The sequence below is a fragment of the Bos indicus x Bos taurus genome, chromosome 16 (genome assembly GCF_003369695.1).
Source record: "Bos indicus x Bos taurus breed Angus x Brahman F1 hybrid chromosome 16, Bos_hybrid_MaternalHap_v2.0, whole genome shotgun sequence".
Classification (NCBI taxonomy): Eukaryota; Metazoa; Chordata; class Mammalia; order Artiodactyla; family Bovidae; genus Bos; species Bos indicus x Bos taurus.
Genome location: NC_040091.1, coordinates 18,213,173 through 18,227,256, shown reverse-complemented (window position 1 = coordinate 18,227,256; position 14,084 = coordinate 18,213,173). Strand labels below are relative to the sequence as shown.

The window sequence follows — 14,084 nt, the reverse complement described above, 5'->3', positions numbered from 1 at the left end:
AACAGCTTGCATTCTGGCTCTTCTGCTTAAATTCTGAACTGAATCATATGAAACCTCCCCACTTTCGGATGAGAAAACTGAGGGTTACACTGTGCCATGTCTTAACCTTTTAATGCTCAAAAGATACACATTTTGTGTAACACTGTTGCCAGCAAATATCCTAACCAGTGAGGACTGGTGTCTTTTCAGTATGTGGATGAAGAGGACCTGATGAACGCCATCAAGGGTTTTAGCTCTGTGACTAAGGAACACACCACATTCACCGACACCCACCTGTGAAGGATGGAAACCTGTAAGACATAAGCTGGATGCAGGCCCCACCCCCCATCACCACTGGGTTATCAGATATCATAAATGCTGAAAAGCTATTGCTTGTCATGTTGTAATCCTTTAAAGATGAGTGTTTTTGAAATTATTTCTCCCTAATCGAGGTCTAAGTTGTTTTTCTGGCAGTCTAAAATGAGGGGTTTCTGAAATTTTATGTCCAAGTGAAAATGCTTATTTTGCTCTCCTTATTTTGAGGACACTAAGCACGTAACTGTCACTTGGCTATGTTTGGCAGTGACACGGCTATTTAAATGAATATTCAGTGGCAATTTCAGGTTGGCCCACAGTTGCTACAGGTAAGTTACTAATTTAAAAGCTAAGGGGTTCTTCTGAGAGGATGTCATTGCTGCTGCTTTAAGCAGCAGAACACTGCTTCTGCTCTCAGCTCCTGGTTTATGGAAGTTGAAATAAACCAGTGAGGAACCATTCTAGTAACAGCTGCAAAATCAAATCCCAATGTCAGATCAAGCTGAAACACTCAAAGAGAAACAAACTGCATTGAGGCTATACATTTGACTGTGTAGGTTTCTATTTGATTATGATGTTTAGGGATAAGTATTTACCAAACCACATATACTTATAAATGTCTGTTCTTACATGTATGAATCTTCTAAAAATCTGAGGAACAAGCAGCTAACTTATATATTTCAAAGAGAAAAATGAACTGTTTTGATATTTTACATAATTTTGACACTCTAGTCATTACTTTTTATAGAATTCTGTCAATTCACTGAATACCCAGGAATACCTTCACCTTGGCACATTCTATATGGAAACTACTGTTTTATTTGCATTTTTAACTAGCCTACGTGGAATTAAAGAAGAAAATTTATGTTCCTTCCAGCTTTGAAAATGTTTAAAATAACACATAAATATACATGTTTAACATATCTGTCCTATATTCCTTCATTTCAGAGAACTACTAGAATCATTAAAAGGAGAAATTGGTACTTTAACTGTTAAAGTGACTAATGACCAATTTCCATGAGTCAAAAAGTTTTTGTTATATACTCTATTTGGATTAGAAAGTTATTGGTAAGTCCTACCTCAAGAAACACTTTCCTCCCCAAGTAAACATAAAATGAAAAGTATTTAAGTTTATTCTTCACAGAAAACACTGTAAGAAAACCTCTTCTTCATTCTTAGAGGTCTTAATGATTCTGGGAAATTACTTTTGAGTCTGTATATCTCAAACACAATTGTTGGACATATTTTGTGAATTACATTCAGAGATAAGTAGATTACCCCAAAGCTGAGCTGTCAAAACTTGGAGCACAAGGAATAACTTTGCCTATTCTGCCTGAAAATGAGGAATCACACTAACTGTCCAGCAGTCAAAGAAAGACCATGGACTTTGAGGGCACTGAGACTTTATCCCAATTTGCGAAAGAGCAGCTCCTCAGAATGACCAACTCCTGGACAAGCCTTGCCAACAGTAAGTGTCAAAAGCGCAGACCAGTGTTAAGCCCAAGTTCTGCCCCCTCGTTAGAACTGCTACAAACGAATCCATGAATTCATTAGCTGACTCGTTCACGTTTTGATCCCCTGGCTCACAGGGGACAGAAGCCTGCATGGCTTCCACCCACACCAACCCCGCAACAACTCTGAACATGACTTGTATCGATTTCAGAGAAGCACACGATGTTGTCTTCCTGCTTTAGGTGGTACCCGGTGCCAAGCCTCTACTCAACAGTCAGACTCACCCCTAGATATTCTGATTCAACTGGTCTGGGGTGGCACTGAGGTGTCAGTACTTCTAAAAGCCTCCAGGTGTTCCTCATGTGGAGACCCGGTTTTGTGAAGAACCTGAAAGAATACATGCTGTGCACTGGGACTCCGGTCCTTGCCCACTTCTCCTTTGCAGAGGCGACAGCAGACAGCTCTCTGTACACCTCCTGGCTCTGGTCCCATCACATGCTCAGCTTCAGTTTCAAGACCTGCTGTATGGTGTCTAACAGTAACTGATGAGAGCGCACAGCTATGCTTGCGTAAGCTCAACTAAGAACTGCACTTATCGATGATCTGTTGTCATTGCTGCCTGAATGTGAGATCTGTATTGGTACCTTATGCTGACCTAAAAATCATCTTGGCATCAATATAATTCAACCTGAACAACCTGTAAATAAAACGTAGTCCAGGTGGAATAATTCAGTGAGTAGGAACTTAATTATGTCACACGTGAATAGTAGTTTATTTCCAATGCACAGATATCATGTAATTAATCGAAAGGTGGTTTGCTTAATAAATATTTAACTGTGAACCAAGTTTGATTTAATATATTTATGAAAAAATACTCTTAACAGCTCTGGGTTGTATTTACAGTTTACACATAATGATAAAGGTGAGCCCATTTAAGAAAACAGGATATTCTGAATAATCGATGTACATTAGAATCAATGTAACACATTTTGTAAGACGTGAGTCCCAACCGGCAGAGATACATATTTAGCAGATAACCTCACGTGGCTCTGATATGTAAGCCTGGATGAGAAAGCCAGAAAAAGACCACAGGCTGCAGAGACAGATGTGGGTTCATGAGGTGGCTCAGTAGCTAAGGAGCTTTGTGGTGAAGCTATTGATCCTCAGAGGGCCTTGGTAATCTCATCTTGAAAGAGGATAACAATACTTATCCAGTTGACATGAAAATACTTATTTCATAATTACTGGGAAAACTTGACATCATGAGAATTATAATTCTGTTGTTTTTCATCTGTCACACAAAGTATATACATAGATTCATTTTTTTCCTCCACGTTTGTGTGTTTTGCAGTTTTTTTCTTATAGCTGATTTCTAATCTCATAGCACCGAGGCTGGGAAAGATACTTGATTACAATTTCAGTTTTCTTAAATTTACCGAGGCTTGATTTGTGATCCAAGATGTGATCTATCGTGGACAATGTTTTGTGTGCACTTGAGAAGAAAGTGTATTCTCCTGCTTTCGGATGGAATGTCCTATAAATATCAATTAAGCCTATCTAAGCTATTGTGTCATTTAAGGCCTGTTTCCTTACTAATTTTCTGTCTGGATGGACGATCTGCCCATTTAGGTAAGTGGGATGTTCAAGTCCCCCCAGTGTTATTGTGTTACTGTCCATTTCTCCTTTTATGTCTGTTAATATTTGCTCTGTATTTTGAAGTTTGCCTTTACCAGTGAGCTTTCCCAAGGGTAATTTTGTTTCTAGTGTTTTGGGCTTTTCCACTTCCTTTGGCTTTTGCTGTAAAGCTAGTTTGACAGTACTGAATTCTTAGCTTTTGCTTGTGTATAAAGCTTTCTATCTCTCTGTCAAATCTGAACAAGAGCCTTGCTAGGTAGAGTATTCTTGGTTGTAGGATTCTCTCTTTCATCACTTTAAATATATCATGCCTTCTGGATTGCAGAGTTTCTGCTGAAGAATCAGCTGACGGTCTTAGGGGACTCCCATGTATGTTATTTGTTGCTCTTCCCCTTGTTGCTTTTAATCTTTTCTTTTTGTCTTTTTTTTTGGTCAGTCTGACTACTGTGTGTCTCAGCATGTTCCTCCTTGGGCTTATCCTGTATGGGACTGTCTGTGCTGGGTGACTATTTCCTTTCCCATGTTTCAGCTGTTACCACTTCAAATATTTTCTCAGGCCCTTTCTCTCCCTCTTTTCCTTCTGTGACCCACCTATAATGCAAACATTGGTGCATTTAACGTTATCCCAGGGGTTTCTTCCATTCTTTGTCTCACTTATTCTGCTATTGATTCCTTCTAGTGTATGTTTCAATTATTGTTCATCTGTTTGCACTTTAGCTCTTCATTAAAATTTTTGTCTTTATTCTTTCACCAGGTTCTTGGATCCTCTTTAGGGTGATTACTCTGCACTCTTTCACAGACAGGCTGGCTATCTCCACTTCACTTAGCTATTCTGTGGGGGTTTTATCTTGTTCCTTTGGGACGTATTCCTCTGCTCATTGTTTACATTTGTTTGTATTTTTGTGTGTGTAGGAGCTTAGTTACGCTTCTCCATCTTAGAGAAGGGGCCCTTTGTAGGGGATATCCTTTGTGTCCCAGCAGAGGATCAGGAACCAGTTGGTCCTAGCGTAGACTCTGATCTGTGTTATAAACTCAGTTCTGCAGAACCCTACTATCCTTGCTTCTGGCGTCTGCTCCCTGATGGGTGAGGCTCTGTGTAGGTTTTCTGGGTGGGAGGGGCTCATGCCTCCTTACTGGTGTGTGCAGCAAGGTCTTGAGCCTTTGGTGGGCCAAGCTCTGTCAAAGGATGTGTCTAGGGCCGGCTGAGAGTCAGGAAGTCTAGGCAGCTTGTCTGCTGATGGACAGGGCCATTTCCTACCCCTCTGGTTGTCTGGCCTGAGGCGTCCAGCATTGGAGCTTACAGGCTGTTGGGTCTCAGTGCTAAGGACTCAAAATGTCTGACTCCACGCAGCATTCACATAGGTCCCCACTGTATCAGCCACCAGCTTTTATGATGGCAGACAGCCACAGCCGCCCCCACCTCCCAAGGAGACCCTCCAAGACCAGGAAGTAGGTCTGGCCCAGGTTTGTGTGGAGTCTCAGCTTTCACCCTGAGCACGTGTGTGTGTCCTCCGAGGGTGGAGGCAGTTCCCCCCATCCTGGGGGGCTCCTGTAGTTAAGCCCTGCTGGCCTGCAAACCCCAATGCTCTGGAGGCTCCTCCTCCAGAGACTGACCCCTGCACTGGGGAGCCTGGCATGGGGCTCAGCTTCCACTCCTGTGGGAGAAGTTCTGTGATTTAATTATTCTCCAGTCTGAGGGTTGTCCAGCTGGGTGGTATGGGATCTGATTACACCATGAGTGCACCTGTCCTTTCACCTCTTGATTGCATCTTCATGTCTCTGGATGTAATTTTTTTTTTTTTTTTTGGTGTGCTCAAAGAGAGGAGACTGAGTTCTACTCTAGCACCTCGGCTGAAAAATCTGTTCATGGTTCTGGAGGCTGTGAGCCTGGCATCAAGGTGCCATGGAGATTGGTTTCTGGTGAGAGCTCTCTTGTAGACGGCCATCTTCTCTCACGTCCTCACGTGGCCTTTTTTCTGACATCTTATTCCTCCTCACACAATGGACAGTGCTCCTGTTCTCCTAAGAAGTGAGAGAGGTTCACACGGTGCAGGTGGTTCTGGAGGTTTTCCCCCTTTTGGACTAAAAAAGGAAACTATCCCTGCTATGCCTAAGATTTTTCATTATAATCTGCTGAAGTTTACAAAGTTATGTGCCAGAATAGACTCAAATTTCTGCTACACCATCAAGGTGCAAGCTCTTTTTACAGGGAAGAAAAACAACCTGACTGTAGTGCAAATATTGACAGAATAACTAGAGTGAGCTGCCGCTGCAGGTGTTCTTTTGTTTTTCAGAATTACACTAAAATCCCATAAAGAGCCCTTTTACTCTTGGAAAAGACTGGGTAAGTATTTAATTTTTAGTTTTCTTACTTGCCCACCCAACTTTTTACATGAGTATAATAATGAGAAAAAGGGTTTAAGAGATAAATACAATCCTTGGTAATACTGAAATTATGCTTTGTGTACCCTTTTCCCTGACAATACAAGTTAGTTTTCATACATATAAGATCCTCCCTCTTTCCTTTATTATGGGAGGAAGCAAAGCACGAACAAAACCTAAGTACACTTTAAACAAACAGGATTACTATTCCTTAAATAACTGAAAACACCTAGTCTTAATCATTTTTATTTGCCTTACTTGACAAATAATTACAAGAAAGTGTCTATGAAACCACTGGCAATATAATAAACTTTAAAGAATTTATTTTGACTTGACCCACTTATATTTCTCAGAATGGGAATATATACATTATTCATCAATAAATGCTTAATGCTTTAAATTTACAATTACCTTACTTGCAGAAATTTGGAAATCAAAGTACAAAAGATTTTTTTGTTCTTATATTTAAAATAAAATTTCTATAGCAGCCAAAACCTTTAACCAAAAATTCAGAAGTGCAGTCTCTTAAGTTTAACAAAATGGCCACATTCTAATTTAATTATCTTCATTATTAACACAAGAAAAAAATATGGTGGCTCCTCAAACAAGGCAAATTAGTAATTGGTAGTTTTCTTTTCTGGGCACTCGAAACTGTCTTTATTTCATCTGTTCAAACAGTTGCTCCAACTTTAAAGAAAGTTTAAATGGATTTTTGACATTTAATATTGGTAATGCTTGCCAAGACTTAAGTACTCCAACAATGAGAATCAGAAAATGACCACAATTAAAATTATCCTAAAGGACTTAGTACTACACAGAGCAATCTGGTATTCAATAGTGTTTTTGAATTACATATTTTTCCACAAACATAGCACCTCATTAAATACCTGGTAAACCACTCTGCAGTCACAGTAAGGGTTGGGAGATTAAGTTCCAAAGAGAATTATGGAATTTGTTAAACAGAACATTGCAAGACAAAGCTCAGGCAAAATCAGCATAAGGAATGCAGTCTGTTGATTCTCACACTCTAAGGGGATGGTCATCTATAATGGGCACCATCTTATTGAGACATGGTATTAATACTATGCTTCCAAAATCCAGAGTAGATAAACATGGAAATGGACTCCTTCTTTACAAATGATCTATTAAATGTGCCTGTAAAACTAAAAAAAATTTCCAAAAGATCAGATGAGATATGGTTATTTTATCTCCTTAACCCAGGTAACTCTGTCAAAAAGATGATACTAAATGAAGTCCAATTTTAATATGTAAAGTTTTGGTGTAAAAGCTAATTGAAATCCAGTAGAGTTTAACTCTCTTCTGAATAACGAAACTACTACTCACTTTGCTGAGTTGTCACAAGCTGTACTCTTGACCTGAAGAATCACTTTTCTTGTGCCGAGGAGAGGGCGCAGTCTTTGTAGGAGACGGGGATGCAGTACCAGGTGAGTCAGTTCCTCCATCAGACGTACTTGGTGAAGATGCCAAGTGAGGGACTTTCTTTCTTCCGAGGAATCCTCCTCCTTCAAACCCTCCTTTCTTCCGTGACTCCACTTTATTTTCATTTTCATCTTCTGATGACCTTTTCTTGGATTCCAGAAAACCTTCGGCTAGTCTATGAACTTCCACTACACTATCTGATTCTCTCAAGCTTTTAACTTCTGTTCCAGGAGACTTCCTCTCAGACACATTACATTCCCCCGCTGCCCTCTTAACTTCGGCTTGTATTGGACCCAAGTTACCATTTTCAGGGACAGCTCTTTCTATGTTTCTGTTCAAATTCACAGTCTGGAAGTCCCTATAACTGTGAAAGCTCTCAGTCCTCCTTGCTCTTGCTAACAAAGGACTTTCTCTGTAAGGCCTAATGGAGCCATAAGTAGCTGCTTCGTGGATGGTTTCATGGTGCTGGAGCTGAAGACTGAAATACAAAAGTCACATGTCGTCTTGGGAATTTTCAGGGGCACGTCTAATTAATTAAACTACCAGTTAAAATGTAAATATAAAGAATATTATACATAAAAATGTATCTTAGCATGCTATATAAAAATATATCTTAAGCACTCTATATACTATGTGTATAAAATTAACAATGCAAATAATACCATACATGTATTCACAATGAAGCTAGATTCCTAAATAGCTGAAAAAAGCCAGGGGAAAAACACCTTTAAAATCAATGTGGAACTAATATAGTTTCAGTATGTGGCCCTTGGTTCACATTTTGGAATTTTTCAAAAATATGCTTAACTAAAAGCATACATGTCACTGTATTAAAAGTACATACTGTTAAGACTAAAGGTGTAATTTTGGTTAATATGTCCCTGAGACAATAGGAACAAAAGTTCCACATAGCGTCTAAGGGAACATGTGATTTTTCTAATTTCCTTTGAATGAATTCTTGATCACGTTAACAGACATCTAAATTGAAATTTATTTTAAAAAATTTTTAAAAATTGAATAGTGACAAAGTATGATTTTAAAATGTACTTTGAAAAATTTGGTTTTAAAAGGTTATGTGATTACAGTATTTTAGCCAATTTTCCAAAAAGCAATCGATTCAGTGCATGAACCTACCTAGAACTTGATTCGCGAAGACGGCTATGCTGAACCACAGAAGTTGCTGGACTGATATTAGGAGTGGCGCAGCGAGACGTGCTCAGGTCACACTGATCCAGTAATTTGAGTAGTTCTTCTTCAGTTGGACCACCTACGTCTTAGGAAAACATACACCACTGTAATCATTTGCATCCAAAGCCTACCCTGTGACGAACACTGTTCCTTAAGGAACATACCCTTATCCTCACTTTTGTTGACCATATCCATGGCGGTGGTCAGGTCCCACATCTGAATGCTGCCGTTGGTGTGGCCTGTGAACAAGTACCGCCTTGGCCTGGAGCCCATCCTGCTGGAGCCCTCACATTCTCTTACTGTAAATGAGGATATTGTAGTACAGTCAACAGCTTGGATTTCGCAGATTCTGCAAAACATATTGTGCAGCTGTTAACTATGGAGAACCAATCACATTTTGTAATTCAGACTTTTAAAATTGCCTTTTTTCAAAGTTATAGTCAAATATTCCACATATATAAAACAGATTTAAAGGGATCAAAGAAAGTCCATAAAATTCAAGGCTTGTTTCTTTGAACCTAGAGAAAAGGCTCTTATAAAACAATGTATTAAGTAACTGAAATAAGACAAATAAATCAATCTTAAAAGAAAATTTAAAAGAGCCTTGATGAGAATTAAGCAATTATTCAAAAGGAAGTTACTAAACTAAAAAGGCATAAAGAAAGCAAGCAGGCATGATACTAGAAAAAAACAAACTTGAAAAAATTTAACATTTCTGTGAAAATTTTAAAAATCTAAAACCAGAAATCTACAGCTATATGGAGATGTCTAAACAGTATCCTCCAATAAATTAATATTGTTAGTTATTAAAATACTTTGAAGTTATTTTCATTGATTTTTTTCCATAAAAGATAAATAGTAATCCACATTTGACAAATGAGAAGACCAATAAATAATGTCAGTAAATGATGTGCCAAAGTCATAGAAAGGTTAACAAAATTGTACTTGATTGAAATATTTATCCCAGCCCACTTTAAAAAAAAGATTAAGAACAATTAATGCCAGGCAAATGCAAGGTCAAAAAATGAAGAGGAAACACAATTCATATTAATAAGAGAGACACAGGCACAGAATATGAAGCTCAGTTGAGCTTCCCAGCAGGCAGGGAAATGGAGAGGGAGGGGGAGAGTTGATTTCTGCAGTGCCCACACAGAGTGATAGAAGCTATCCCAGTCTCATTCCCAACCTCAAGGGAAAAGCTTGTAACATTTTACAGCTGAGTGTGAAGTTTGTATAATTACTTTTGCAGATATTATTCATCAGGTTAAAGAATGTGGCTTTATTAAGTGCTAGGATTCTTTTTTTTTAATCAAATGGTTGCCAAACTATCGAATGTTTTTTTCTGTTTATTAAGATGATCATTTTTCAATATTACGTATGAACTGACAAAATATTTTTTAAAATCTTGATTCCTGTTTAGAACAACTATAGTCAGCTCTCCGTGATGTGGAACCCACACAGACAGAGGGCTGAGTGCACTGTATCATTTTATATATGGGACCTGAGTATGGTGGGATTTTGGTATCTGCCTGCAGGGGGAGGTTCTGGACACAGGGGCCCACTGTCAAGAGAATTAAGAAAACGGGGATAGTCACATGCAGTCAGTGAACGCACACAGCACGTGCAGCAGGGACAGTCACGTGCAGGCAGCGCACACCTTCACACCACGCACAAAAATAAACCCAAATGGCTTCAAGACTTAATGTAAATACACGATACCATAAAACTAGAAGAGAATGCAGGCCAAACCTACTGACAAATTGTACAAACATCTAATAAAATGTTTTTTGATGTCAGTTGCCCAAGACAATAGAAATAAAAACAAACAAACTGGATCTAATCAAACTCACAAGCCTTTGTACAGCAAAAGAAACCATAAACAAAATGGAAACAAAACCTACAAACTGAGAAAAAATATTTGCAAGTGATTTGACCCACAAGGGCTTAATTTCCAGAATATACAAACAGCTCATAAAACTAAAAAAACCAACCCAATCAAAAGCAGGAATACGTAAATAGACATTTCTCCAAAGACATACAGATGGCCAACAGGCATGTGGAAGGATGCTCATTATTGCTGCTTATTAGAGAAATGCAAATCAAAACTACAATGAGGTACCAGCTCACACAGGTTAGAATCGCCATCATTAAAAATATCTACAAATCACAAAATGCTGGAGAGGATGTGCAGAAACGAGAACCTTCATGCACTGTTGGCAGGAATGTAAACTGGTAAAGCCAGTGTGGAGAACACTATGGAGGTTCCTTAAACTACAACAAGAGTTGCTATAGGATCCAGCAATCCCACTCCTGGGCATATATATCCAGACAAAACTATAATTCAAAAAGATACATGCATCCCTACATACACAGCCACACTGTTTACAACAGTCAACACATGGAAATAACCTAAATACCCAGTGACAGACCGATGGATAGAGAAGATAATGTAGTTACACACAATGAACTATTACTCAGCCTTAAAAAGAATGAAATGATGTCTTTTGAGCAACAGGGATAGACCCGGAGATTATCACACTAAGAAGTCAGAGAAAAACAAATACCGCATGGTATCACTTATGTGTAGGAATCTAAAATATGACACGAATGAACTTACTTATGAAATAGAAACAGACTCGCAGACAGACAACAGACTTGTGGCTGCAAGGCAGAGGATGGATGGATGGTAGGTTTGAGCTTAGAAGACGCAAACCGTGTTTATTAGTCGCTCAGTGGTGTCTGACTCTTTGGACCCCATGGACTGTAGTCCACCAGGCTCCTCTGTCCATGAGATTTTCTAGGCAAGAATAGTGGAGTGGGGTGCCATTAACTACAGGGGACTATATACAAAATCCTGTGACAAACCATAGTGGTAAAGAATATGAAAAAGCTGTGTGTGTGTATGTATAAAAAACAATCACTTTGCTATAGAATATAAATAGTGTAAAGCAATCATATTTCAAAAAAATAAAAATTTTAAAAAGTACAGAAAGCCTAAATGTGTGAAAATAAACATATGATTTGGCTCTTTTAATTTTTCCTGTAGGATAGAGTCCTTAGAGTTACCTCCTCCTTTAAAAGATCTTACAGGTTCTTCTCCCTGCTCACTTTTACCACTGTCAATTACTTCCCCTTTTGTAACACAAACGTTGACTTCTGAACATAGAATCTTTTCAGTAAAGTGTTACCTTTTCCCAGTAGATGACAGTCTAACAAACAGTTTATTAGTGATGGGAACAACTTTCTGGATAAACACCTGTTGATCATCTCGCTCTCCAAAAGGTCCTTCATCAGAAAACAGAAAACACTGATATAAGTTTAAGTTGATGTTTTTTCCAATTTTTTAGATTTCTAATGCCTGGAACAAAAGCACTCAATAAATATGTCAATGCTATACCTTTCAGTTACACAATGTTACTTGTCAATTATATCTCAATGAAGTTGGAAAAAAAAACTTTGTTGTCAAAACTGTAAACTTTCAGTGTCTATCATCACAGTTGGAAGTGGGTTCACAGGGCAACTGTTAAAACTGACAACACTGAGCAGTTCTCGCTCTAAAAATACTAAGACCAGTTGTACAATTCTCATAAGCAGCTTACATTTTTTAAAGATAACTATTTTGAAGTCTTTACTGTGGGTGCATATTCATTTAATAGTTTCATGCATAAACAATTCTCATGTACTCCTTACATTCCACCAGTTCTGCCTATACAGGTGATCTAGAAGGCACATTAACGAACAGGTCCTATAGAACTATTAAAAGTATGGTGGGTATAGCACATATACATTACAGATTGTTTCAAACGGATCTTTACAGAAAACAATCTACTTCTGTGAAGATTCTGTGTGTGTATATATGGTATGTTATGGCGTATGGAGAAACTGATTTAACTTTATATACCTTTTGCTAAAATCAGAGCCTTTCAGTAGAGACATGCTATACTATTTCCTGACAAATGCCATCAAAACCACTCTCAGAATCTAAGAACATCAGCCCTTTCCAGCTTCAAAGTTATTTTCAGGTTAATTATTAGCAACTATGGAAAAAAAGTATTTCAAGTTTCAAATGTGTATACCCATCATAGCTTCTAATTTTTAAAAAAGTGGTATTTGGAGATGGTATCACTTCAGTTCAGTCACTCAGTCGTGTCCGACTCTTTGCGACCCCATGAATCACAGCACACCAGGCCTCCCTGTCCATCACCAACTCCCGGAGTTCACTCAGACTCACGTCCGTTGAGTCAGTGATGCCATCCAGCCATCTCATCCTCTGTCGTCCCCTTCTCCTCCTGCCCCCAATCCCTCCCAGCATCAGAGTCTTTTCCAATGAGTCAACTCTTCGCATGAGGTGCCCAAAGTACTGGAGTTTCAGCTTCATTCCCTCCAAAGAAATCCCAGGGCTGATCTCCTTCAGAATGGACTGGTTGGATCTCCTTGCAGTCCAAGAGACTCTCGAGTCTTCTCCAACACCACAGTTCAAAAGCATCAATTCTTTGGCGCTCAGCTTACTTCACAGTCCAACTCTCACATCCATACATGACCACTGGAAAAACCATAGCCTTGACTAGATGGACCTTTGTTGGCAAAGTAATATCTCTGCTTTTTAATATTCTGTCTAGGTTGGTCATAACTTTCCTTCCAAGGAGTAAGCATCTTTTAATTTCATGGCCACAGTCACCATCTGCAGTGATTTTGGAGCCCAAAAAGATAAAGTTTGACACTGTTTCCACTGTTTCCCCATCTATTTCCCAAGATGTGATGGGACCGGATGCCATGATCTTCGTTTTCTGAATGTTGAGCTTTAAGCCAACTTTTTCACTCTCCTCTTTCACTTTCATCAAGAGCCTTTTTAGTTCCTCTTCACTTTCTGCTATAAGGGTGGTGTCATCTGCATATCGGAGGTTATTGATATTTCTCCCGGCAGTCTTGATTCCAGCTCGTGTTTCTTCCAATCCAGCGTTTCTCATGATGTACTCTGCATATAAGTTAAATAAGCAGGGTGACAATATACAGCCTTGACGTACTCCTTTTCCTATTTGGAACCAGTCTGTTGTTCCATGTCCAGTTCTAACTGTTGCTTCCTGACCTGCATACAAATTTCTCAAGAGGCAGATCAGGTGGTCTGGTATTCCCATCTCTTTCAGAATTTTCCACAGTTTATTGTGATCCACACAGTCAAAGGCTTTGGCATAGTCAATAAAGTAGAAATAGATGTTTTTCTGGAACTCTCTTGCTTTTTCGATGATCCAGCGGATATTGGCAATTTGATCTCTGGTTCCTCTGCCTTTTCTAAAACCAGCTTGAACATCAGGAAGTTCATGGTTCACATATTGCTGAAGCCTGACTTGGAGAATTTTGAGCATTACTTTACTAGCTTGTGAGATGAGTGCAATTGTGTGGTAGTTTGAGCATTCTTTGGCATTGCCTTTCTTTGGGATTGGAATGAAAAGTGACCTTTTCCAGTCCTGTGGCCACTGCTAAGTTTTCCAAATTTGCTCACATACTGAGTGCAGCACTTTCACAGCATCATCTTTCAGGATTTGAAATAGCTCAACTGGAATTCCATCACCTCCACTAGCTTTGTTCATAGTGATGGTTTCTAAGGCCCACTTGACTTCACATTCCAGGATGTCTGGCTCTAGGTCAGTGATCACACCATCCTGATTATCTGGGTCATGAAGATCTTTTTTGTA

General features: G+C 39.0%; 2 protein-coding genes across 5 annotated transcripts in view; one reads left to right on the top strand and one right to left on the bottom strand.

Annotated features, from left to right (window-relative positions):
- USH2A (usherin) overlaps window positions 1–2,309 on the top strand; it is a 938,899-nt gene extending 936,590 nt beyond the window's left edge. The window contains exon 71 of the mRNA XM_027564435.1: window positions 190–2,309. Coding sequence (XP_027420236.1) covers window positions 190–279 — 90 coding nt within the window. The 3' untranslated portion in view covers window positions 280–2,309. The remainder of the gene's footprint in view (window positions 1–189) is intronic.
- A 278-nt stretch (window positions 2,310–2,587) lies between these two features.
- KCTD3 (potassium channel tetramerization domain containing 3) overlaps window positions 2,588–14,084 on the bottom strand; it is a 71,823-nt gene continuing 60,326 nt past the window's right edge. For 2 of the 4 annotated variants that reach the window (XM_027564437.1, XM_027564439.1), the window contains 4 exons: window positions 11,580–11,676; window positions 8,556–8,740; window positions 8,338–8,470; window positions 2,588–7,681 (listed from right to left, as the gene is read on the bottom strand). In XM_027564437.1, the coding sequence (XP_027420238.1) occupies window positions 7,120–7,681; window positions 8,338–8,470; window positions 8,556–8,740; window positions 11,580–11,676 (977 nt within the window). In that variant the 3' untranslated portion in view covers window positions 2,588–7,119. Of the gene's footprint in view, window positions 7,682–8,337; window positions 8,477–8,555; window positions 8,741–11,579; window positions 11,677–14,084 lie in introns of all 4 variants that reach the window. The other 2 variants (XM_027564436.1, XM_027564438.1) reach the window with 1 other exon arrangement.